A 22,461-nucleotide genomic window follows, 5' to 3' on the forward strand; every position below is an offset into this window, starting at 1 on the left:
AACGCACCACGTGCCTGAAGACCAACACAGGTACAAAATGAAGATCTTTAGTCATTAATTCAGACGAACATTGGACAGACATGTGAGGAACTCGGACTTCAATTCAGTGTGAGTGGAGAAACCATTCGGTAGCACCTTCTTCTACTTGGGAAGCACTACAAGTTGGGTCGATGGGTCCCACATGATTTGACTCCGGGCCAGAAAGCAACGCGAGCAGACACCTTTGTTTCTTTGTTGTCTCGTCTGAGGAAGGAGCCATTTCTGGACAGGGTGTTGACATATGATGAGAAGTGGGTCCTATACAAAGTTCCACGGCGCTGTCATCATTGGTTAGCATCCCATGAACCGTTTCCAAAACAGCCGAAACCAGCACTGCACCAGCGGTCCTGTGTGTTTGGTGGACCGCTCGCTGCATCGTGCATTAGGAACTGTTACCAGCTGGTCAGAGCATTAATGCAACTGTATACTGCTAGCAGTTGAAAAACTCTAAATTCTGGAGTCAGCACTACTGAATCTGTTACAGGACAACACTAAACTCCACGTGGGTAGGATGACTCGGGACACCATTGTGCTCCTTGGATGGGAAACATTATTGCATCCGCCATACTCACCGGGCATTGTACCGTCCAATTATCACCTGTTCCATTCCTTGGACAATCACCCTAGAGGACGCCAGTTCAAATCCCTAGTAGAATAAATAAAATGCACTTGATATATTTGTCGCTTCACGGCCCACCAAGTTCTATCGCGATGGAATCCATGGCCTTCCAGAATGTTGCCAGAAGGTCGTCGATGCTGATAGGGACTATTTTTATTTTCCAGTTACGTCTTAGGTGACATATCGATGTTCGAAGGTGGTGGGTGAAAAAGCGACAGAACTTTCTTGGTTACTTTTATAATTAAAATGAGAATTATATTGAGATGTTCACTGATAACATTTTGAGTCACCATGGTAAACAATACTTCAATAGATTTTCTTGTATACTGTACTTGTATATAATGTAGAATGTACTTGTATAGAAGCAGTGTTGCCTCATAGATCAGTCCGTGTTTGAAGATAAGGTCTATGGTGCCACTTCCTTTTAAGAGAAAGTTGAATATTGGAGGCTTATTAGAGATATTTGTTCTGTAATAGAAATCAGTAGTTGCTGTATGAATTACCTGTGTGCGCAGCGATATGGAAATTTCCTCCAAGAGTATAAGGTGCAAGAGTAAAGTGTTAATAGAGGTTAATGAATATTTAAATGGGAATGAAAGTGAAAGAAACGTTAGGGAAATTAAGGAAGGATTATGTCAATTGTACTGTATTTGTCAGAGCATGTGCTGTGTGTGGAACAGAATATTCGCTATTATAAATTGTAGACTGTTAGTTTGGTGCGGGTGTAGGCTTCCGCCAGCGTTGAAATTATGCCCTAGAGCATTTGTTAAAAGCAGACTAAATGTAACTCAGTGAACTAGCAGCAGAGGTGATGAATAAGCTATCTCAACGATCACCCTTAACCATCACTTCTTCTTGTGTATTTTAAATTGGATAAATTGATACCCTGTAAGTTGTCTGATTACCTATTTCTGGACCGATATTCTAACACTATTTCTCGAAGAACGTGGCGGATTAATTTTTTAACCTCAATGTTACTTAAAGACCTGGATAGTTGACCAAGAAGGGCTAACCACTTGAAAAGTTTCCAAAGGTATTTCTGCCTGGGATTGTGAAGGCAAGATCCAGTATAAACATAAGTTCAGCATTAGAACCGTCTGAGGAATGCACTTCAGAGAAACCTCTAATTGATAGATCGGCATGAAGAAACTGCTTACTCACACGTTGACGTAAGAACACGATACAAAGTAAATGCATTTGCTTGGGAGATTTTCCGCTATTCCATCATATTTACCAGATATTGTACTATTCAATTTTCACTAATTGGAATCTCTCTCTCAACCTTCGTTGCCTGAAGACCTTTGAAGTGAAAGTGATAAAAAAGTTGCTGGAGTGCTTCTTGGCTTCATGCCTTCTAAATATTTTTCGCAATGGGATCTGCTGCTTCCTAGTAGATGGGAGAAGTTATCAACACCAATGGGGACTGTGTGGATGATTAAATGCAGCATTGTTGGCTATAGGTTTTGTCTTTTCCATCCGTGTCTTTTTTTTCTTTTTGTTAAAAAAAAAATCTTTGAAACTTGTAAAACGTACGATTTTGCTTCAAACATCATATTTCATTAAGTATAATTTTGTTAACGCTTTGTTTGTTTATTTACTTACAGCAACAATTGCAGGAAATAGTCAAACTTATTCGAGGAAAACTATCAACTCAAGTCCGAATAACTTTAGAAGCCTTAGTTGTCATTGATGTTCATGCCAAGGATGTTACGGAAGATTTGTTTCGCAAGAGAGTCTTTGATGATTCTTCGTTTCAATGGCTTGCTCAGTTGAGGTATTCCAGTAAACTATTCTGTCAAATTGGAATTACTGTTAAGAAGGCTTTTATCTTTATTGTCGATTTATTTTAATGATGTAAAACCTAAGAACAATTTGTAACTTTAATCAATAAGTTTAATCAGCAGTACTAACAAAAACTGTTAACATAATGATGAGAGATTTTGGTGTATTCCTTATGCTTGAGAATTTTATCTACCGATGTTGTTTTCTATGAGTTCTGTAGGCCGTTATCATTAGAGACCGGATGTTTAGGCACTAAAAACTGTAAAATAGGCAGGCAAATAGGCACTAAAAATTTTAAAAATAGGCAGTAAAATAGGCACTAAAATGTAATTCGAAATAATGAAGAATAAATACTCAATACCATTAAAAAATAGGTTCAGGTCATAGATAATGTTCAAAGAATATAGAAACATACCTGTTTGTTAATATCTTCTTTTATTGTACATATAAAAACGAAGCTTGTTATGCATTCATACATACTGGGTGAACCTAAAAGATCTGCACATACGTCGGGAGGTGATTCGTGATATCAGAAGACCTGTTGCATGATGCATATCAAAAGAAGGCAAAAAGTCCTGTTGCATGTTGTGGAATTCCGCGTCGTGTACGAGTGACAGGGGTGCCATCTTAAAATTGAAAATCGTATCCTGACAATTGGAACGAGACATAAAAGTGTGCACATACTTCGGGAGGTATTTCCTGACATTCAAGAGGACTTTTTGTCTTCTTTACATGTCACGAATCATCTGTCGAAGTATGTGTACGATTTTCGATTCCAAGTTGGCACCTCTGTCACTCGTACACGACGAGGAATTCGACAACATGCAACAGGACTTTTTGTCTTCTTTTCATGTCACGAATCACCTCCCAACGTATGTGCACACCTATCTGTTCCGTTCCAATTGTCAAGATTTGATTTTCGATTCCAAGTTGGCACCACTGTCACTCGTACACGTCACAGAATTCGACAAAATACAAGAGGACTTTTTGTCTTCTTTCGATGTCATTAATTACCTCCCAAAGTATATGTACATCTTTGAAGTTCACCCTGTATGTACATTGTAACGTAGCACGTACTTGTATTTACAAACACTTATTATACGTATATATGCGTCTTTATTTATGTTGTATAAATTATATATTTTCCCAATGAAGGCTTATTTTAAAGAAAATGCATGAAATAGGCAACATTAGGCACTAAAGCAATTATTTAGGCAGTAAAGGTCGAAATAGGCAAAATAGGCAAAATAAAATTGGCTTAAATCGAAACTATAACCCCCCACATAAACTTTGAAACGTTATTTTTGATCATATCTTTAATATTAAAGAATAGGCATTTTGCCTAACATCCGGTCTCTAGTTATCATCATTGGTACTGTTCCACGTGACACACTTAACATACTAGCCATCTTACATACACTTGCGCCAACTACCTGCGCTCCCACAATTTGGCCTTCTAACATGCTTGTTGTACTTACTATTTAAAATGTACAGTCAGCGACAAAAGTTTTTTTTTTTCCTGTTTGATGTAATTAGTTTCGTAAATAACTTCAGAATGGAAGGACAATTTGAGTACAGTTTTCAGTAAATTTAAAAAAAAAAAAAATAATAATTTTCTGTGCGTTCCAGCCATACCAGCATTATTCTCAAAATAAATTTTACGAAACGGAAAGATACATATGTATTAATAATAGTAATAATAAAGTTTAATGATTTATTTAAATTGGGTGACTGTTAAGTGTATCCCTTCAAATATTAAAAACGAAATTTAACTTAAAAATTAATATTATTCTTTCGCAACGGCAATCTGACTTATCATAAATTTGTCAAAATTATAATTCACAAGATGTATTCCACGTTCGCCTTGATACCCCTATTGCTTTTACGTATTTAAAGAAATAATTTCTTATAATTGGAAATACGCATAATTCTTAGGAAATAACTTTAAAAATGCAAAGAAATTATTTTGCTAAATACTGAAATAAAATTGTGTATTGACAGGAAAGGAAAAAAATCTGTAATGAGCATCCAGTAACATCTGATCTGAATTAATTCAAAGTTCTCTTATTAGCTGTGGCTGTAATCGATTTTCAATAGTTATGTAATTATCAGATTCCCAATAAAATAAATTTCACATGTTCTTACAGGATTGTACTTACGTGTTTACATACGAAAGTTATGAAATACATTTTTTTTACACATGCAATGTGAAGATACATATCAAATCCAAATTGTGATAATAGTAGTGCATGCTTTCTAAATATTTTATAACATACATTACTACCTTATTCTAATATTGGTCCCTACATAACTGGAAATTACGTAGTATTTGTATTTTATAATTCACATTTCATTCCTTATAGTTAAACACCAATATTATCATAACATTATTTAACCTGCTCCTCTAAGCACGCATCTGTGCCAGAATCAAAATAGAAAGATAATTCGATCTAAATATTTATGGGAATTAATTTTGTAATTATCACCAGCGAAGAATCGTTTTAAATAAAAGTATCCATTGAACTGTACCTGTTCCATTGATAAGACGTATTAATTTGCTGAGATATATGCAATAATAAGTAGTATTTCACAGATAAAAACTGGTTAAAAGTATTTTGTTCTTACTATGAATTTAAAGTCATTGAATTAAAAATCAGAATTACATTTTTTGTTCAAGACTTTTTCATTCTAATAAAATATTAATAATTTAAATATGTAGTAAAATATTGTACAGTGCTCGGAAATAGTCGTTTTATTCTGTGGAGGGAAGTACTAAAACAAAACTAACCATAAATCATGTTAGTTGCCTTTGCCATGCTTCAAAATTGCAACTTCAATTCAATTCAATTCAACTTCAAATGTTTCAAAGTAATTTGAACTGTAATGTTAAAACTGTCAAGACGTTATATTTTGGTTTAAATTTAGTTTTGAAAAATTCTGTAAGCCAGAATAAGGGTAGTGATCAAGATTGAATAATCAGCAAGCAAATTAAACACATCAAATCACTGATGAAATAAAAGTAACGTCTTTTTTCCTCGTAAAATAATTTTCCAAGCTATTTCATTGAGTAGATTTTTTCATCTAAATTAGTTCAGTATTCCTTTCTGAACTTTATTAATCACACTGCAGTTGTCAAACGTACATTACCTTTGATGAGATTCGTAAAACTGCTAAATCTATTCCATAATAGACATAAAACACACTGGTAATGTTTTGCTTAAGTGACTCATAAATTTCGTTAGAATTTCTTCACTGCTAAGTTGAATGAACCTGAGCTTTTCAATTTTTGACTTTAATCCTGTGATAAAAAGTTTTATATTTCTTTTCATATCTATTATTTTCCTTTCTTCTTTTTTTTTTTTTTTTTTTTTTTTTCAGATACTATTGGGAGCAGAATGCTATCGTACGCCTTGTAAATGCTGAAGTAGCATATGGATACGAATACCTGGGAAACTCAAAACGTCTGGTTATAACACCTTTAACAGATCGGTGCTATCGTACCCTCATGGGTGCATTTAATCTACATCTGTATGGAGCACCCGAAGGTCCTGCTGGGACGGGAAAGACTGAAACAACCAAAGATTTAGCTAAAGCACTAGCAGTGTATTGCTATGTCTTCAACTGTTCAGATTCCATGGATTATCTTGCAATGGGCAAGGTAATTAGCTTTTAATTCTATTTATAACTAAAGCAAGATGCTCTGGTGCTATAGTTTACAAAGATATATGAGCAGGTACATGTTGAAGTCATGTGATCAGCACATCGGATCCCGACATCATAGTTTCTTGCTTTGTAGACATTTTTTTAAACTTTTAATTAAAGTTGGTTTTCAAATGGCTCATGACTCTGAATCAAAATCACAAACTCTTTCTACAACCGCAAATAGGCCTGAGACCATGCATGCTAAATATTCGGCTACACGGGAGGACCGCAGTGCGCATGTATAGTCATGTTTTTCTCGAACAGCATCCAGATTCCGCTCTTCCGCCTCGAGAGTCATCGCCTTTGGTCTGCTCCTCTTTCCAGCAGCAAGGGGCGCAATACTACCATGTTGACGAAGGCGGCGATGGATATATTCAAATGATTTCTATCTGGACAGTGTCGTCCGGGGTATCTCTGCTGGTACAGCCGCCGCGTTTCTCGTGCGTTACCATTCACCAACTCCTATGTGAAATGCATATCAATTAATTCTGCCAGATTTTACAGATGTGTTTTCTGGGATTATAGTTGTTGTTGGAAGGGGTTCCATAAAATTTCAGGTGGATGTACATGTGTAAACTTTACAGGACAGTCAATATATGTCCACTCACTCACAGTTTGAAAACTATGAACCTAGTAGGAACTCACGTATCTGAATGTTGGTACACCAGATGGTAATGCTAAGTGGTTGTGATACCAATATGGTGACACTCGTGAGAGATCTAGAGTATGTTATACAAGATGTTTTAAAACATTTAAATACTCACATTCATAACATGTGAACCATATCGAGGAGCCACACAAGTAGCTGTTCGGGTACGTAAAAGGCATGCAGATGCTGAAAGTCTGTCTAGGGAATGGTATCTCAGCTCTCTGAAGTTCTTGGCGTAGCTTGGTGATACTTGTTGCTGGAGTCCGGCTGGCGGTCATGTACTGTCCCGCCATTCTTCACACGTTTTCAGTAGGACTTGCGTCTGGAGATCTAGCGGGCCAGGGTAGATGGCATATAAAAATGAAACATGTTGGGTTGTCGTGGTAATATGGGAACGCGTGATATGCTGCTGGAAGATGGAGTTCTGCAAAGTGTCCAGATAAGTTCAGAGAACACAAGATTGACAACGTCACGAGTGTACGATGCACTATTCATACTATTCTGAATGATTACTATAGGCTAGCGAGAAAATGAAATGAAATCTTTGAGTTTTACGTTCCATGGTTATGCCAGCTAGGCTAAAGGAGACGGTAATGATGAGAAATGAATGAATGGTGGAATGAAGAAAGTGGGAGAAAACGAGAGAACCCCAAGAAAAGCCGCGTACACAGTGTTTGTCCACCGCAAAGTTCACTTGGCATGAGCTGCGATTGAACCAGGGACCCTATGCACCAGAGATGAACGCTCTACCACTGAGCCACCGCGGCTCCGGGTTAGCAAGATATGTAGCACATTCGAATGGCAAATGTGGATCCTATATACCTAGTTCAAATACTGCATATTTCCCCACTCACCTCCATTTCTACTGATACGCTCTTGGCCTTACTGTGTACGAGACAGAAAATGGTCTCATCGATTAATAGCACACCACCTTCCATTCGCCTCGGTACTGTAGTTCTCTTCTAACCCCATCGAAGACATTCTTGGCGATGAGGTGACAGGTGTAAATGAGCAAGAGTGCGCGAGAACGTAGACCTGGCTCCAGCAAACGAGTGTTTAATGTTCGTGCGCTTACAAGGATGCTACTGTGGCTGTTACTGTACTGGCTGTCTCCTATAGGTTAGGACAGTCCGCTGGACCGCCGACTGATACACGAGCGATGGACTACTAAGACCAGAGCGACATTTCAATCGAATAACCATCTACCTCTCTAATTTTCACTGTACGGCTACACTCGAAGTCACCTGGTTGCACGATAGGCGTCATCTAGGCATTGTAGACACAGATTGTGATCCAAACACTAGTACATTCTTCGTATCATGAGACGACCTTCAACTACTAACACCATGTTCTCAACAGACATTATGATCAGGCTACCTTCTACGGTGACTATGTGATAAGGCCAAACTAAGATCAGCATACTTTCTACACACATGTTTTGTAGTGTTAATTTCGTTCGAATCGAACTATGTGTATGGGATATGCCTAAATGCGTTTTCATCAGTGTATATTGGATTTTAAATCTATGAGTCTATATGTTGTAGTTGACAAATCCTGTATCTTTATATGGTAAAAAAAAGGACTCGGTGAATACGTATGTCGCATCATTCCATTCCCAGACAAATTACATACATTATAATAGGACAATAGTAAATCTTTCATTTTGCTCAGGAGTGTTCAGGTACTACCATCAGAGAAGTATCTTATAGAATTATCTACAACAGTACCTTGGTAACAATAGATGAAAATGTATCAAATCTTGATGGAGTATTTTGTAAGTGTATCAATCAATGAGTTCAGTTTCAGAGCATCCCAGAGAAAACGACAATTTGGAATATCGAAGAGAATGTGGGGAATTTTCCGTACGTTTTCATAGGGGATGAGAAACAACACGTAAAATAACTCTTTTTATTAAGACAACCCAGTTTATTAGTTCCTGAAGTTCTTGCAGACGCAACTTCTAAGCGGCTTCATGTTTACACGAAATGTTTTTTCGGTAAAGTGTTCTACGGTGAATTTCTATGTGATACAGAACTATTGTATGCAATGGGGGGCTGAGCGATAGCTAAAGGCAAGTCAAAGTTAGACCGATGTTTCCAGGTGAACGAATGTTGATCCTTCTGTGGTTAACAGAATGCGGAATTTATAACAAATAACTGCTGTCTCAACCTGAGTAAGACGTCGCTAAGAGCGGTGCATTCTGCGAGAGTCATCCATGATCATTTCGTTCAGAAGTTGATTTTATCTATTATTAAACAAGTAAGGAAGCAATTTAACCATCCTTGTACTCTTACTTTGAGCCTTACGCTAGTCATGATATGAGAGCAGGTTACATTGTTCCATTATTTTCTAGTTATTATGATGTTTTGAATGCAAAACATAGTAGTTTTTTTTATTATTATTACAATAACAACATATTTTGTAAACTAATATTTTGATGGATGCTTTGACTTTTTCAACATCTAATAGCAAAACTTTTTAAAACTATTTTGTCATTTTAAAATAATAATGTATTTCTGTAAAACGTATTTGAAACTGGTTAAACAAAGGTTTCTTTGACTTTCCTCTAATATGTTTCCTTTCTTTGTCTTTCAGTTTTTCAAAGGTGTTGCGTCTTGTGGTTCGTGGGTGTGTTTTGACGAATTCAACCGAATTGATTTAGAAGTTCTGTCTGTCATAGCCCAGCAAATTCTATGTATTTTACGAGCTGTACGATCAGGGGTTTCGAAGTTCGTTTTCGAAGGTACTGAGTTGACCTTAAACCCAAATTGCTATGTGGCTATCACCATGAACCCAGGTTACGCTGGAAGATCTGAACTGCCAGATAACTTGAAAGTAAGTAAATAAGTAAGTAATTTAATAAAAGAAAAAATAGGGACGAATATCGCTGAGGGCTAGTATAAGGGATTATTGGAACCGAGGAAAATTTTTTATGTGTTAACAATTTCATTTTCATCATTATTTTCATTTTACGTACCAAATAGATTCTATACATTTATTATTTACAATACATTTCACTTATTTTAACTCCTACGTAATAATTTAAAAATGAACATATTTCAACTTCTTAATTAAAATCTATAATTTTAAAATGGACCTTGACTTGCTCCCTCCCAGATCAAAGTCCTGGATGTGATAGTGCTACTAATATTAAATACCACAGCCTGTGGATAAGATAAATTTCAATAGAATGTTAGTGATTTTCTTTATTTATGTAGATCAATTCCGTTTGATGAAAAGAAGACTCAAAATACACATTCATGTTTTGTAGCGCGTTTATATTGCACTTAGAACTATACCCAGAAAAAATGAAATCTGTAGAATCATTGCGTGTCCAGGGAAGACGTAAAAACAAATTCTTCGATATCTGAAATAACGTTGAAAGTGCCCCCAAGCCCCTTTTATGGAGCAAGAATTCTACGATTCTGGGAGAAGGAAGCAGTTCTCCAGTAGCCAAGTTGGTGGAAATCATAGTGATTGGTACGGCAACTTGGACTTTAGTTCCAGGCGTGGTCAGAGTGACTTTAACGGCTAGGATACTGCGGGGTGGAAGGCAACGGGAATCCACCACTCTATTTTTCCTTAGTTTGCTGACAGCAGAAACAGAATGTATGTACAGCGGTCTTTCACAAATCAAATTATAGTTCCGGAGGTAAAATATCCCCCCATTCGGATCTCCGGGAGGAGGATGGCTTGGGAAGGGCTGTTGAACGAGGAAGTAACAATGTGAGGAAGCCAGATACGGAAAGAAAGACATGCAAGAACAAAAGGTTTAGGATAGGGACATGGAAAGTGCGTACCATGTTACAGGGAGAGAAATTAGAAAATCTTAAAGGGAAAATGAAACAATCTAGATTTCTAGATGTCATAGGAGTTTCTGAAGTTAAATGGGAGGGGTGTTGAACAGCGAAGGATATAGAATGTTTTAGTTAGGTAATGAAGAGGCCGGTCATAATGGTGTAAGAATAATTCTTGGTAAGCGGTTAAAAGAGAAAGTGATGAAAAGTAGAATGTGTTGATGATAGAGTTTTCATGTTAAGACTTAAAGGAAAAAGAAAGATCTAGTAGTGATACAAACGTATGCACCGACGACTTCGCATACGATTGAAGAAATGGAGGAAAATTATGCAAAGATAGTAGAATTATAGTCAGGGAGAAGAGGAGTGCATGTGTAATTGTAATGGGAAATTTCAATGCAAGTATGGGAGAAAAACAGGAAGGTAGTATCATATGTAAATATGATTTAGGCGAAAGAAATGAAAGAGGCGAGGGACTGGTCAATTTCTGTAGACAGAATTTACTAGTAATTGGGAACACGTGGTTCAATCAGCACAAGAGAAGAAGATATGCATGGAAATTCACAATAGACGGTGGAAAATATCGGATAGGACTATGTTATGATTCAAGACAGGCATCGGCGTAGCTTGAAGAAAGCGAAGACCCTTCCCGAGGTTGACATTTTCTCTAATCATAACCTTGTGCTGGCCGAAGCGGATATTCAACTGAAAAATGTAGGCAGAAGAAAAGTAGGCAACAAGATGTTGAATACTGAAAAGTTGAAAAACGAGGAAGTAAGAAATCTTTTGGTTGAGAAATTCGAAGAGAAATACTGAGGAAAGGATAGATGAGGATAGTAACAGACGGTGGGAACATATTAAACTTTGTATACATCATGCTGCAGAAGAAGTAGTAGGTTACTGCAAACACAAAACGGCTAAGAAACCATGGGTTACAGAACAGATGTTGCAGAGAATGAGGAAAAGGAAGAGTGGAAACAGGTTGATACAGAAGAGGGCAGAAAGATGTACAGGAAGTTGAACAAAGAGTTACGAAGGGGAACAGAACAGACAGAGCAAGGAAAGAGTTTACAAAAGTAAATGCGAGAACATAGAAGAATTAGAAAGAGTTGGGAAATATGAGGAAATGTACAAGGAGATGAAATCAATGAAACTTCGGAGAAAACAAGGGAGTATCATGATGGCAGTAGAAAATAAGAATGGGAAGGTAGTCAGCGATAGAAGTGAAGTCTTAGAAAGATGGAAAGAATATATTAAGGTTTTACATAAGAGTAGGAATAGATCGTGTGGCTTAGATGTTGAAGTGGAGAATGAAGGAGGTGAGGATGATAAGGGTTTTAGTATTCTTCGGGATGAATTTGAAAAAGCCATATCCGAGATTATGAATAAAAATGCAACTGGGATAGAAAATATATCAATCAAATTCATTAAGAATTTGGGAGACAAGGCAAGAAAGAATTGTTACGACTCTACAATGAAATATAGGAACAGGAGAGTGGTCAAAAGACTTCCTGAAAATGATCATGATACCTATGGCTAAGAAATCAAACCCAAAGAGATGTGAGAATTATAGAACAGTTAGTCTCATATCTCATACAGCATAAATTTTGCTTCGAATTTCCAGGAGAGGTACGGAAACAAGAGATGCAATTGGATTATTAAGGGTGATTGGTGAAAAGTTTATAGAAAAAAGGAAAAAGATCTAGAAAAGGCTTTTGACCGCGTGAACTGGGAATTGTTGTTGAAAGTTCTAAAGAAGGTTGGTCTGGAATGAAAAGATCGAAGACTCATAAGAAACTTGAATATGAACCAGGAAGGGCTGTGAAGAATATGGGATGAAAACAAATGTTAGGAAGACAAAAGCCATGACAAGGATTAGAATGAAGGGGTCGGTGTCAAATATAGAAGTAGGAGGGGAGAAAATGAAACAGGTGACAAGTTTTCGATACCTGAGTAGTATTATTATTGATGATATGGAATGTGAACGTCAAATAAAAGCAAGGATAGGAATGGCGAAAGAAGCCTTTAGGAGGAAGAAAATACTATTTTGTGGGACCTTGAATAAAGAATTGAGAATAAGTCTTATAAAACGTTTCGTGTAGAGTATTATGCTGTATGGGTCGCAGAAATGATGAAAAACGACTGGAAACTTTCGAAATGTGGATGTGGAGAAGAATGGAAAGAATTAGCTGGGTCGAGCGGAAAGTGAATGAGAGGATGTTAAATATGATGGGGAGAAAAGAACAATTTTAGATATTATTAAGAAGAGGAAGAGAAAACTGGTTGGGACATTGGCTAAGAAGAGGCTGTATCATGAGGGACGTGCTAGAGGGTATGGTGGCAGGAAAGAGAGGGAAAGGGCGAAGGAGAAAAAGTGAAATGAAATCTTTAAGTTTTACGTCCCACAGATATGCCGGTGAGGCTAAGGAGATGGTGATGATGAGAGATGAGTGAAATGGTGGAATGAAGAAAGTGGGAGGAAACGGGAGAACCCCGAGAAAACTCACGAGCATGGTGTTTGTCCACCACAAAGTCCACACGGCGCGAGCTGGGATCAAACCAGGGACCCCAAGCACCGGAGGTGAACACTCTACCACTGAGTCACCGCGGCCCCCAATGGCGAAGGAGACCACAATTAATGGACAATATGAAAATAGAGAAATCGTACGTGAAGACGAAGAGTTTAGCGCAAGACCGTAGAGCATGGAAACTACGCTTCGTATGTTAACCAATGTATATCAGAAAAAAGAACGTCATCTGACCGTAAACCTCGTGAAACCAGTAATAATATATCACTTCTGTCTCTACAGGCAGTTATGCGACAGGTTACAAGAATTGAGGCGGTGATCCGACATTATCGGTACATTTCGTTATTTTAAGAAGTGTTTCAATACAGTGACTTTGCTACGTACTGAAATCCCGAATAAATTCTTACTCGTAGTATAATTTATTGTATCAATAACTTTAGAGTCAAGTAATGGATATCAATTTGAAATTTCTGATTTTGGTTTTTAACTCGATTTCGTCAAGGGGATACGAAGGGAACATGTAAAAATAATTGTAAACAGTATTAGTTCAACCCGCAGTTTTCGAGGTTAGTGAGATGAATAGTGACACATCCCGATACGATTTAAGTCCAAATTCATCCCTTATTGGCATGAGGGCGCCGGGTGGGGATGGGAAGGGGTAACATATAAAAAAATCGAAAATGACCGATATTAATGTCCAGTGCACATGTTTCGGGGTCACTGAGGCGACTAGTGACAATCCAAATGTTGTTTAAATCTAAGTTCAGCCCCATGTGTATCCCAAGGATGGGGAGCAATGATTCAAAAAAAAAAAAAAAAAAAAAAATTCCATAAACTTATTTTTTCTTGCTAAGAATGGGGATTTCAGCTAGTATGCAAATAAGAAAAGTGAAACAAAATGGGAACATGAAAGAGAAGAAAAACATATTCTTTCGGAACGGAGAATGATTACAATAAATTGTTTAGAAATTGATTGCAATAGATAGGGTAAGTAATTTCGAGAATTTCATGGCTGATATTTGTCCACCATGAGCTAAACTAGTTGACGTACGTTGTCACACCCGAGACGATGGAGTTAAGCACATATTTCACATTGAATCAGGAACAGGAACTTAGGATGTTTCTTGATTCAGAAGTAGCCATATGCTGTCTGGTCATTTGTTTGATAAGAATTCTGTGGTAGAAAGGCAGAAAACGCATTTCATTTTTTTAAGAAAAAATACAAAATTAAAAGATATTTATGAACGAAACTTTTGCTTTTATATTTCATTCTGTAATGTATTTGTCACGTAAACAACGAAATAGACTCCTCTGAAACATTTTAATTAAAAATGTGTCAGATGTTATTAATACGTATAGATTTATATGACAAAATGAAGGTGACTATGGAAGAGAAAGAAATTTTCAGTGGTGATTGGAGTTGATTGTCTAATTTCGGCATCGAGTCTATATGACAAGTGGACTTGCAGTTTCAGATGGAATCCAAAGCACCGGAATGCGTTTAAATTTCAAGAGTCTCCCACAGAACGGAAATCGAACCCGGGACCCCGCGCACCTAAGTAGCGCGTGCTACCACTAGACCATCGGGGAGAACAAATTTTCAGTGAAGTACAACTTACATCTAGTAATAAATGTTTTTTTCTAAAGCTTAATTTGTTGCTCTTTGAAGGTTTGAAATCTTGTTAGACACATATTTTGGAGTTCTGGGAAACCTTGACTGAATAATATTTTGATTATATTATTTTTATATTATATTATTCCAGGTGCTTTTCCGTACAGTGGCTATGATGGTTCCTGATTATGCTTTAATAGCAGAAATATCGCTATATTCCTTTGGTTATACTACTGCAAGAAATTTGTCGGTTAAAATCGTTACGACATACAGACTATGTTCAGAGCAGCTGTCCTCACAATTTCATTATGATTATGGTATGTGTTCACATTATTTTCACCTGTTCACTCATATTTAACTTTAGTGTTTTCATTGCTAAATCTTGATGGAATTAACTAATTCTGTCTCCTGTTTTCTTGTGGGTTTTGTATAGAATAGTATATTTATATAAGAACGAGGAAAGTATTTGAACCCAACTTTTCAATATAAGATCACAATAGCGACAGGTTCGTGAAAAATTTAATGAGTCTAGTTTTCATATTATATTACGAACCATAAATTTTAAAAAAATAAATAAAAATTTAAAAAATGAAACTCGGAATTTCTGTTATAATCAAATAACTTTATTTATTACAATAATATTTATCGTGATATATTTATGTGTATTTATGTTTGTCGTGTGCTGTTTCGCAGGCACATGACTGAACAACACAACAGGTGAAAGTTCAGAAAATAACTCTACAAACTGCAATGCGTACATTCTTAATGACTTTTCGTCTCTTAGTTACTTACATAGTACAGCAGAAGAATTATGAATATATAAATATACTATATATATATATATATATATATATATATATATATATATATATATATATATATATATATATATATATATATATATATAATCAGAATATAAATGTTTATTTTCTATAATATCTTGCTCAAGAAAGAGAAAAAATAAAATGAAATCATCCAGTTTAACGTCTCGCGGTTATGCACGTTAGGCTAAGGGAGACAGATAATTAAAGCAAGTAAATAATGTTAGAAGAATTGATGGAATGATAATGTGTGAGAAAACGAAGGTATACGGAAAAAACAACGGACACGATGTTGTCCACTACAAACTTACTTGGCCAGGGATCGAGCCAGGGACCTCACGCACCAGAGGTAACTGCTCTACCACTGAGCCGCTATGCCCCACTAGGAAAAGACGGTTAAATATTTAAAACTCTCCTTGCTTGTGCCACTGAGCTGATTGCAGCTTATGTCCATTTTCAGCACCGAGGCTAGATTGGACAGGACTTAACTGCGTACAGTGTGCTTCTAAACATTACTAGAAATTTGTATCCGAGGCTAAGCGCCACACGAAAATCGAATCCGGCCCCCTTCACAAATGAAACAAGCGCGTTAGCCACTCGACCGAGAGTAGGCACCATATGTTTGATTTTTTTGAGTATTGCATTTAAAAGAAGTACAAAATGTATTAAACATTTGGATAGAATAGTATAAAATTAAAAAGCAAGGAAGAAAAGAAGGGGAAAAAATGCGTGAACATTTTAATTCATCACACTGTATTCTAGTGTCATCTATCCTTTCACTTACAACGGATTTCCGTATCGTGTTGCTATAGACACCGTGGCAAGTGTTACAAACTCAATTCAAATCCGAATATTCGGTAATATGTAGACTGACTATAAAATCCGTGCTAAGTTCCAAAATGAAAATGTTGAGTAAAAAGCCCAGATTTTACTTAAGAGCTGATGGCATATAGGCCCACGCGCATTCTTCTGGCGATTATTTGAACTACTTCCACAGTAAATACTAGATAGCTCGATTTTAACTGAGCAGTGTTAAGCACATAGCCCACATTTTGATATTAAACCGAACTTTTTCGTTTTTGGCACTTAGCACGGATTTCATTTTCAGTCTACATATCTGCAGAAGATTAAAGAATAAGGGTGGAATCCTGAATTTATTATTAGACTTATAGTTCAGTCAACGCTAATAATGTTTAATATGGATGAGTTGAGTACAATTATGCATATCTTTGTATGATTGTATATTTTACACTTCAAAAACAGTAAAATGAATTAGTTCGAATGATAGTCTTTATTTTAGCCATAAAAGCTAAGCATCATTAAGAAGAAACTCACCGGTATACATAACTATTATAGTTTTTATTAAGAAATTGTTAATTTTAGCGTGTGTTCTTGTGATTTTAGGTATGAGAGCTGTTAATGCTGTGTTATCGGCAGCTGGAATTGCAAAATTAAAGAATCCAGACGAAGATGAGGATATCTTGCTACTGAGGTCTATCAAAGATGTCAATGTACCCAAATTTCTTGCACATGATATCCCATTGTTCAATGGCATTATTAGTGATTTATTCCCAGGAGTTGTATTGCCATTACCTGATTACACTAGTTTTATGGAGGGCATTAACCACGTAAGAATATCCTGATATTAAATTCTTAATTTTCTCAGTAGTTGCCTTATTTGTTGATGGCTCTCACTAATCGATACAATGTGTTTCAGGATGTATTCAAGATACTTATCACAGGACATTTACATGTTAATAAACGTTTTTGTTCATTTTATTCCAAGACACTTAACCTTTTGAAGACGGGACTTCCATTAATAAATAAAGTCGTGGTACGAGTGGGAAATTAAAAGAGAAATACAGTTATTTTCAAATGATTGTAAATCAGTGTCTAATAGGTGTAGACTCAAGAAACATTTTAGGAAGCATAGATGAAAGTGTCGCAGTAAGTATGGGATTAGGCATATCAAATGAATAGAAGGTTGCTGAAGAGAAAGAAACAAAATTTTTACAAATTTTCTACTAAAAATTGAGTCGAACCCTCCATTCCCATCAAATTTGATGGCGCACACTAAATTTACATTGAGGTGTTCTTTGAGACGTTCGCGACAAAATTAAACAGTGTTGTGGTTGTAGAATGTACCATTGATGAGGACGCTCTGACAGTAAATGTACCGTAAACTGGGGCTATTTGGAAAAGTGACATTTTTTTGTTACATGGTAAAATAATGAGAGAACTATTATAGATGTGTAGTTTTCTTCCAGATCAATGAAAAGTAGGCACCTGAAAGAAGCAATATGAATGGTCATAATTGCTGTTTTATTTATAAACTGGTATAAAAATTCTCACAGCAATTCATACTTTTTTGTGGTTTTTCAATTTTCTGTAAATTGTCCCTGTGTTTCCATAAAGAAAAGTGATTTTACCTGGTTGTGCTAAATATGATTGATTTCAGAAGTTTCCTAATGAGACGAATTGGTTTTACATTTCCACTTCCTATCTGGAACAATCTGTGCCATTTTTTTGATTTCCTTCCTTTTTTCTACTACAAAATAAAAATGATAATATTGATCAGGGGATAGGCAACGATGACATTATTGAAGTTTTGCCTGAACCATGGGCGTACGGTGTGGGGGGGTCCAGGGGTTAGAACCGCTCCCCGAAATATTTTTGAACTTTTTAAAAATAATTAATATTTTAGTACAATAAACCACGTTTATCATCTTTTTGAGGATAAGTCAGGTTAATTATATTTTCAATAAAATACAATGGTCAAAAAAAAAAAAAAAATGACATACATGAATAAAGGCGTATATTTTTCAATAAAATATACCTCTTGATTGTATTTTTTTGTTTCAATTCAAAAATTGCAATGAGCTTAGTATCGTAGATATTCAAATCAAACTTCTTTGAAATCATAGGCACTACCTATGTAGAATTTTTTATCTTGTGTAGTTGTCGTAAGCATAATAACACTAGGAATAATGCGTGATGCAAGGGCGCCGATTCATAGGGAATCCGTGTCGACAAAATTGAAATCCCTTCCCCCCCCTAATGGAGGGAGGAACGCTAAGTTGAAGCTGGTTCTCCTATTTCTACAGTACATAGTCATTCTTTTTCTCCTTGTACTAATGTGTATCTCCCATAGATCCCCCGGAATTTACATAGAAATCAGCGCCTTTGGCGTGGCGTAGTTGAAATTTAAACATATCTAATTTTGGGATTTGAAGTGGCCATGATTTTCTTCAAAAGAAGACCACTTTAATCTCAAACCAAGTCTTAAACTGAAAAATATTTTAGTAAATCAAGTCTTACATGAACCTAAAAGGTTACGTATTCAGACTAAATTGTGTTGAGCATATTATACAACTTGGAACTAAAAAGTGTCCAACGCTGCATAAAGAACTTTCTTTTTAGCTATTAATCTGTTGGTAAACTTGTGCTTATAACAGGAAATCAGCTTGTGAGGCAACAAACTTTATGCCTTGTGTGCAAGTTTCTAGTGTTTAGTAATATTGTGTTTAGTATTTGAGTCAGAATTCGCAGTAGTTTACGCCATGAAACGTGAAGAGACAAAAACTTTAGATTATTTTTGGAAAAGAAGACCAAATAATGATCAAGGCAATGTTAAAGGTACCAATGTTAAGGCTCAAGAGACTGAAGAGCGTACAGAGGCGCAGATTGAGCAACCCAAGACGGATGTGTTGTGTGAAACTGAAAAGTACTTTAATGATTTAGATGTTGGGCTCTATATTAATAAAAGTGTGTCTAACAAAACGCGAGAGCACTTGCTGAAGACTCCATGGACACCAACTTCTTCGTACATTTTTCCGAAGGTGGGTAAGCGTAACTTATGTTTTCAGATCAGCTGGTTGAAACGGTTTCCATGGGTAGTGTATTCAGAATATGCAGGTGGCACTCTTTGTAAAATGTGTGTTTTATTAGGGAATCGGGCGTCAGGAAATCGAGAGAAACTTAAATCTATTGTGAGTGCCATATTATTGTGTGGTCGGCAAGAAATTGGACTTAGGAGAAAAGTAGATTGTGGGAACGAACTGCAACAGGATGTGTCGCTTAATGATGGGAACTTCAGAGCACTTCTCCGTTTTCGAGTAGAAGCTGGAGATAATGTTCTTAAGCAACACTGAAAATTCATCAGCGCTAGCAAAGTACACAAGTCCTGGAGTTCAAAATGAACTTATAAAGATATGTGGTGAAATTATAAGAAAGCAAATAGTTTCCAGGGCGAACAAGGCAAAGTGTTTTGCAATACTTGCGGATGAAACCACGTACATTGCAAAAATAGAACAAATGTCATTATGTCTGAGGTATGTTAATGAAAATTCAAAATGCGTCAGGGAAGACTTTTTGGAATTTGTTCCAGTAGATAATCTCACAGGTAGTGGACTTGCCGATATTATTTTGAAAAATCTCAAGAGGAATGGGGTTAATTCAGAATATATGATAGGACAGGGTTATGATGGAGCAGCTTCTATGAGAAGTGAAGCGTGTGGTGTGCAAGTCCATGTGAAAGAAAAATATCCTTCAGCTTTGTATATGTTCATTGCAGTGCTCATGTTTGAAACCTTCCACTTTCTCACTCATCCAAAGTTACAGCTATTAGAAACTGTCTTGACTAGAGTTGTAAAATTTCCGGAAATTTTGGACCTGTTGGTAAAACACCGTATTTTTCGGTTTCTTTCCGGAAAATTTGGGAAAATAACAAAAATCTTTGTATTAGGTTAATTTTACTAGTAATGGAACTGTTTTTTTTTTTTTTTTTTTTTTTTTTCGAACGCGTGAAGAATGTAAGTTGAGAAATTTCAATATTGCGGATATTTAATAAAGATGCCTTCGAAAATAAAACTGTTGTAATTATTTTTAAAAATTAATAATCTGCACTCATTTCCTTTATGTGCTTTTTTAGTTCTTTATTCGTGGCTATGCATGAATTACAGAACTTTACAGTTGGATACACACCTATCTTGAAGCGTTTCTGTTTCAACAAATAGGGCTCTTGAATGAAACAGCTCTTAATGTGCTTTTTGGTGAAATTTTGTTAATTTTAACCAAATTACTTATTAAAAGAAAGAGCAGTAGGTAAATTTCACTGATACTCGTGCACTAAAACATACAATTCATATTATTTAATATTTAAATATAGACTTTTATATAAACTTTATGTTCAAAATCTTGTATGTAAACAAATAGATATTTCTTAGTGCGACAAATTGTCTATCTATATTCTATATAAAAATGAAAGAGACTACATTTGTAACTCTTGAACCACTCGACCGATCTCGATCAAATCTTCGAAATATATGAGGACTGGGCCTGGGATGGTTTCTATCATTTCACTTTGAAGGTGCAACTTGAAGGAAGGAATGGGGGATACATATATTGAAAATGACCGATATTTGTGTCGAATCCATAGTTTTCGGTTGCTGAGATGAACAATGACACTTCCGATGCCGCTTAAATTCAAATTCACCACTGCAACTTGAAAAAAGGCGTAGAGGAGATACAAAATGATCAAAAATGACCGATATTAGTGTCGAATACATAGTTGTCGGGGTCACTGAGATGAACAGTGGCATTTCCGATGCTGTTTAAATTCAACTTTCCTAAGGGGGATTTGTACTCTAAAGGGAATAGTGACATGTAAAAATAATTGAAAATGACCGATATTAGTGTCGAATCCATAGTTTTTGAGGTCGCTGAGATGAACAGTAACACTTCCGATGCTGTTTAAATCCAAATTTATCCCCGTAACTTGGGAGCGGGTGAGATATATATAAAAATGATCGAAAATGGCCAATATTAGAGTCGAATTCATAGTTTTCGGTGTCGCTGAGATAAACAATAAAACTTCCGATGCCGTTTAATCCAAATTCAGTGCTGCAATTTGGGGGAGGGAGAAGGGGTAGATATATAAAAATGATCGAAAATGTCCGATATTAGTATCGAATCCATAGTTTTCAGGGTCACTGAGATGAACAGGAACACTTTCGATGCTATTTACAACCAAATTCAGCCCCGTAACTTGGGGGCGGGGGATATATAAAAAAGATCGAAAATGGCCGATATTAGTGTCAAATCCATACATAGCTTTTTGGGTGGGTGAAATGAACAGGAACACTTTCGATGCTATTTACAACCAAATTCAGCCTCGTAACTTGGGGGCGGGGGATATATAAAAAAGATCGAAAATGGCCGATATTAGTGTCAAATCCATACATGGCTTTTTGTGTCGCTGAAATGAACAGTAATACTTCTGATGCTGTTTAAATCCAAGTTCAGCCCCGCAAGTTGGGGGCAGGGGAGGTATATAAAAATGATCGAAAATGACCAATATTAGTATCAAATCTATAGTTTCCGGGGTCGCTGAGATGAACAGGAACACTTCCGATGCATTTAAGTCAAAATTCAGCTCCCATTAGTACTCATAAAGGGAGAGGGTGACATGTAAAAGCAATTGAAAAGTAAAGTATTAGTGTCGAATTCATAGTTTTTGGGGTCTCTAAGTTCATTGGTGACAGTTTCGGTGCCCTTTATGTCCAAAATGACATGTATTCTCTCCGTGCAAAGAACGGGTACTGGTAGTATTTAATTATAACCAACCCTGGCCACGGCGAGCAGATAGTGAAAACTCTCCTCGTGAGCGCTCACGAGCATTCTACGTGCAAATATCGTTGTTCGTGCTTCGTGAATCTTCGGATTTCGTCCTTAAAGGAGCGGAAGTGTTGTCAACCTTGGCAGTAATCACTAGCTTACCAAATTAAAAAAAAAAGTATGCATGGTAACTGATTGCCATTTAGTGTACAGTGTTTTTTTACAATGTGGTAACCGTTAACTATAGACAACACAAACTTGTAACAGCAATCAAATGATAAACTATGTACGTTCCTT

At 36.3% G+C, this 22,461-nt stretch overlaps 1 protein-coding gene across 2 annotated transcripts in view; it reads left to right on the forward strand.

Moving 5' to 3' along the window:
* Dhc62B (Dynein heavy chain at 62B) overlaps nucleotides 1–22,461 on the forward strand; it is a 321,508-nt gene that overhangs the window by 115,851 nt on the left and 183,196 nt on the right. For both annotated transcript variants that reach the window (XM_081762141.1, XM_081762142.1), the window contains exons 23-27: nucleotides 2,263–2,432; nucleotides 5,819–6,098; nucleotides 9,387–9,626; nucleotides 14,880–15,045; nucleotides 16,954–17,177. In XM_081762141.1, coding sequence (XP_081618267.1) covers nucleotides 2,263–2,432; nucleotides 5,819–6,098; nucleotides 9,387–9,626; nucleotides 14,880–15,045; nucleotides 16,954–17,177 — 1,080 coding nt within the window. The remainder of the gene's footprint in view (nucleotides 1–2,262; nucleotides 2,433–5,818; nucleotides 6,099–9,386; nucleotides 9,627–14,879; nucleotides 15,046–16,953; nucleotides 17,178–22,461) is intronic.

The sequence above is a fragment of the Thermobia domestica genome, chromosome 6 (genome assembly GCF_964235325.1).
Source record: "Thermobia domestica chromosome 6, izTheDome1.hap1.1, whole genome shotgun sequence".
NCBI classification, from domain to species: Eukaryota; Metazoa; Arthropoda; class Insecta; order Zygentoma; family Lepismatidae; genus Thermobia; species Thermobia domestica.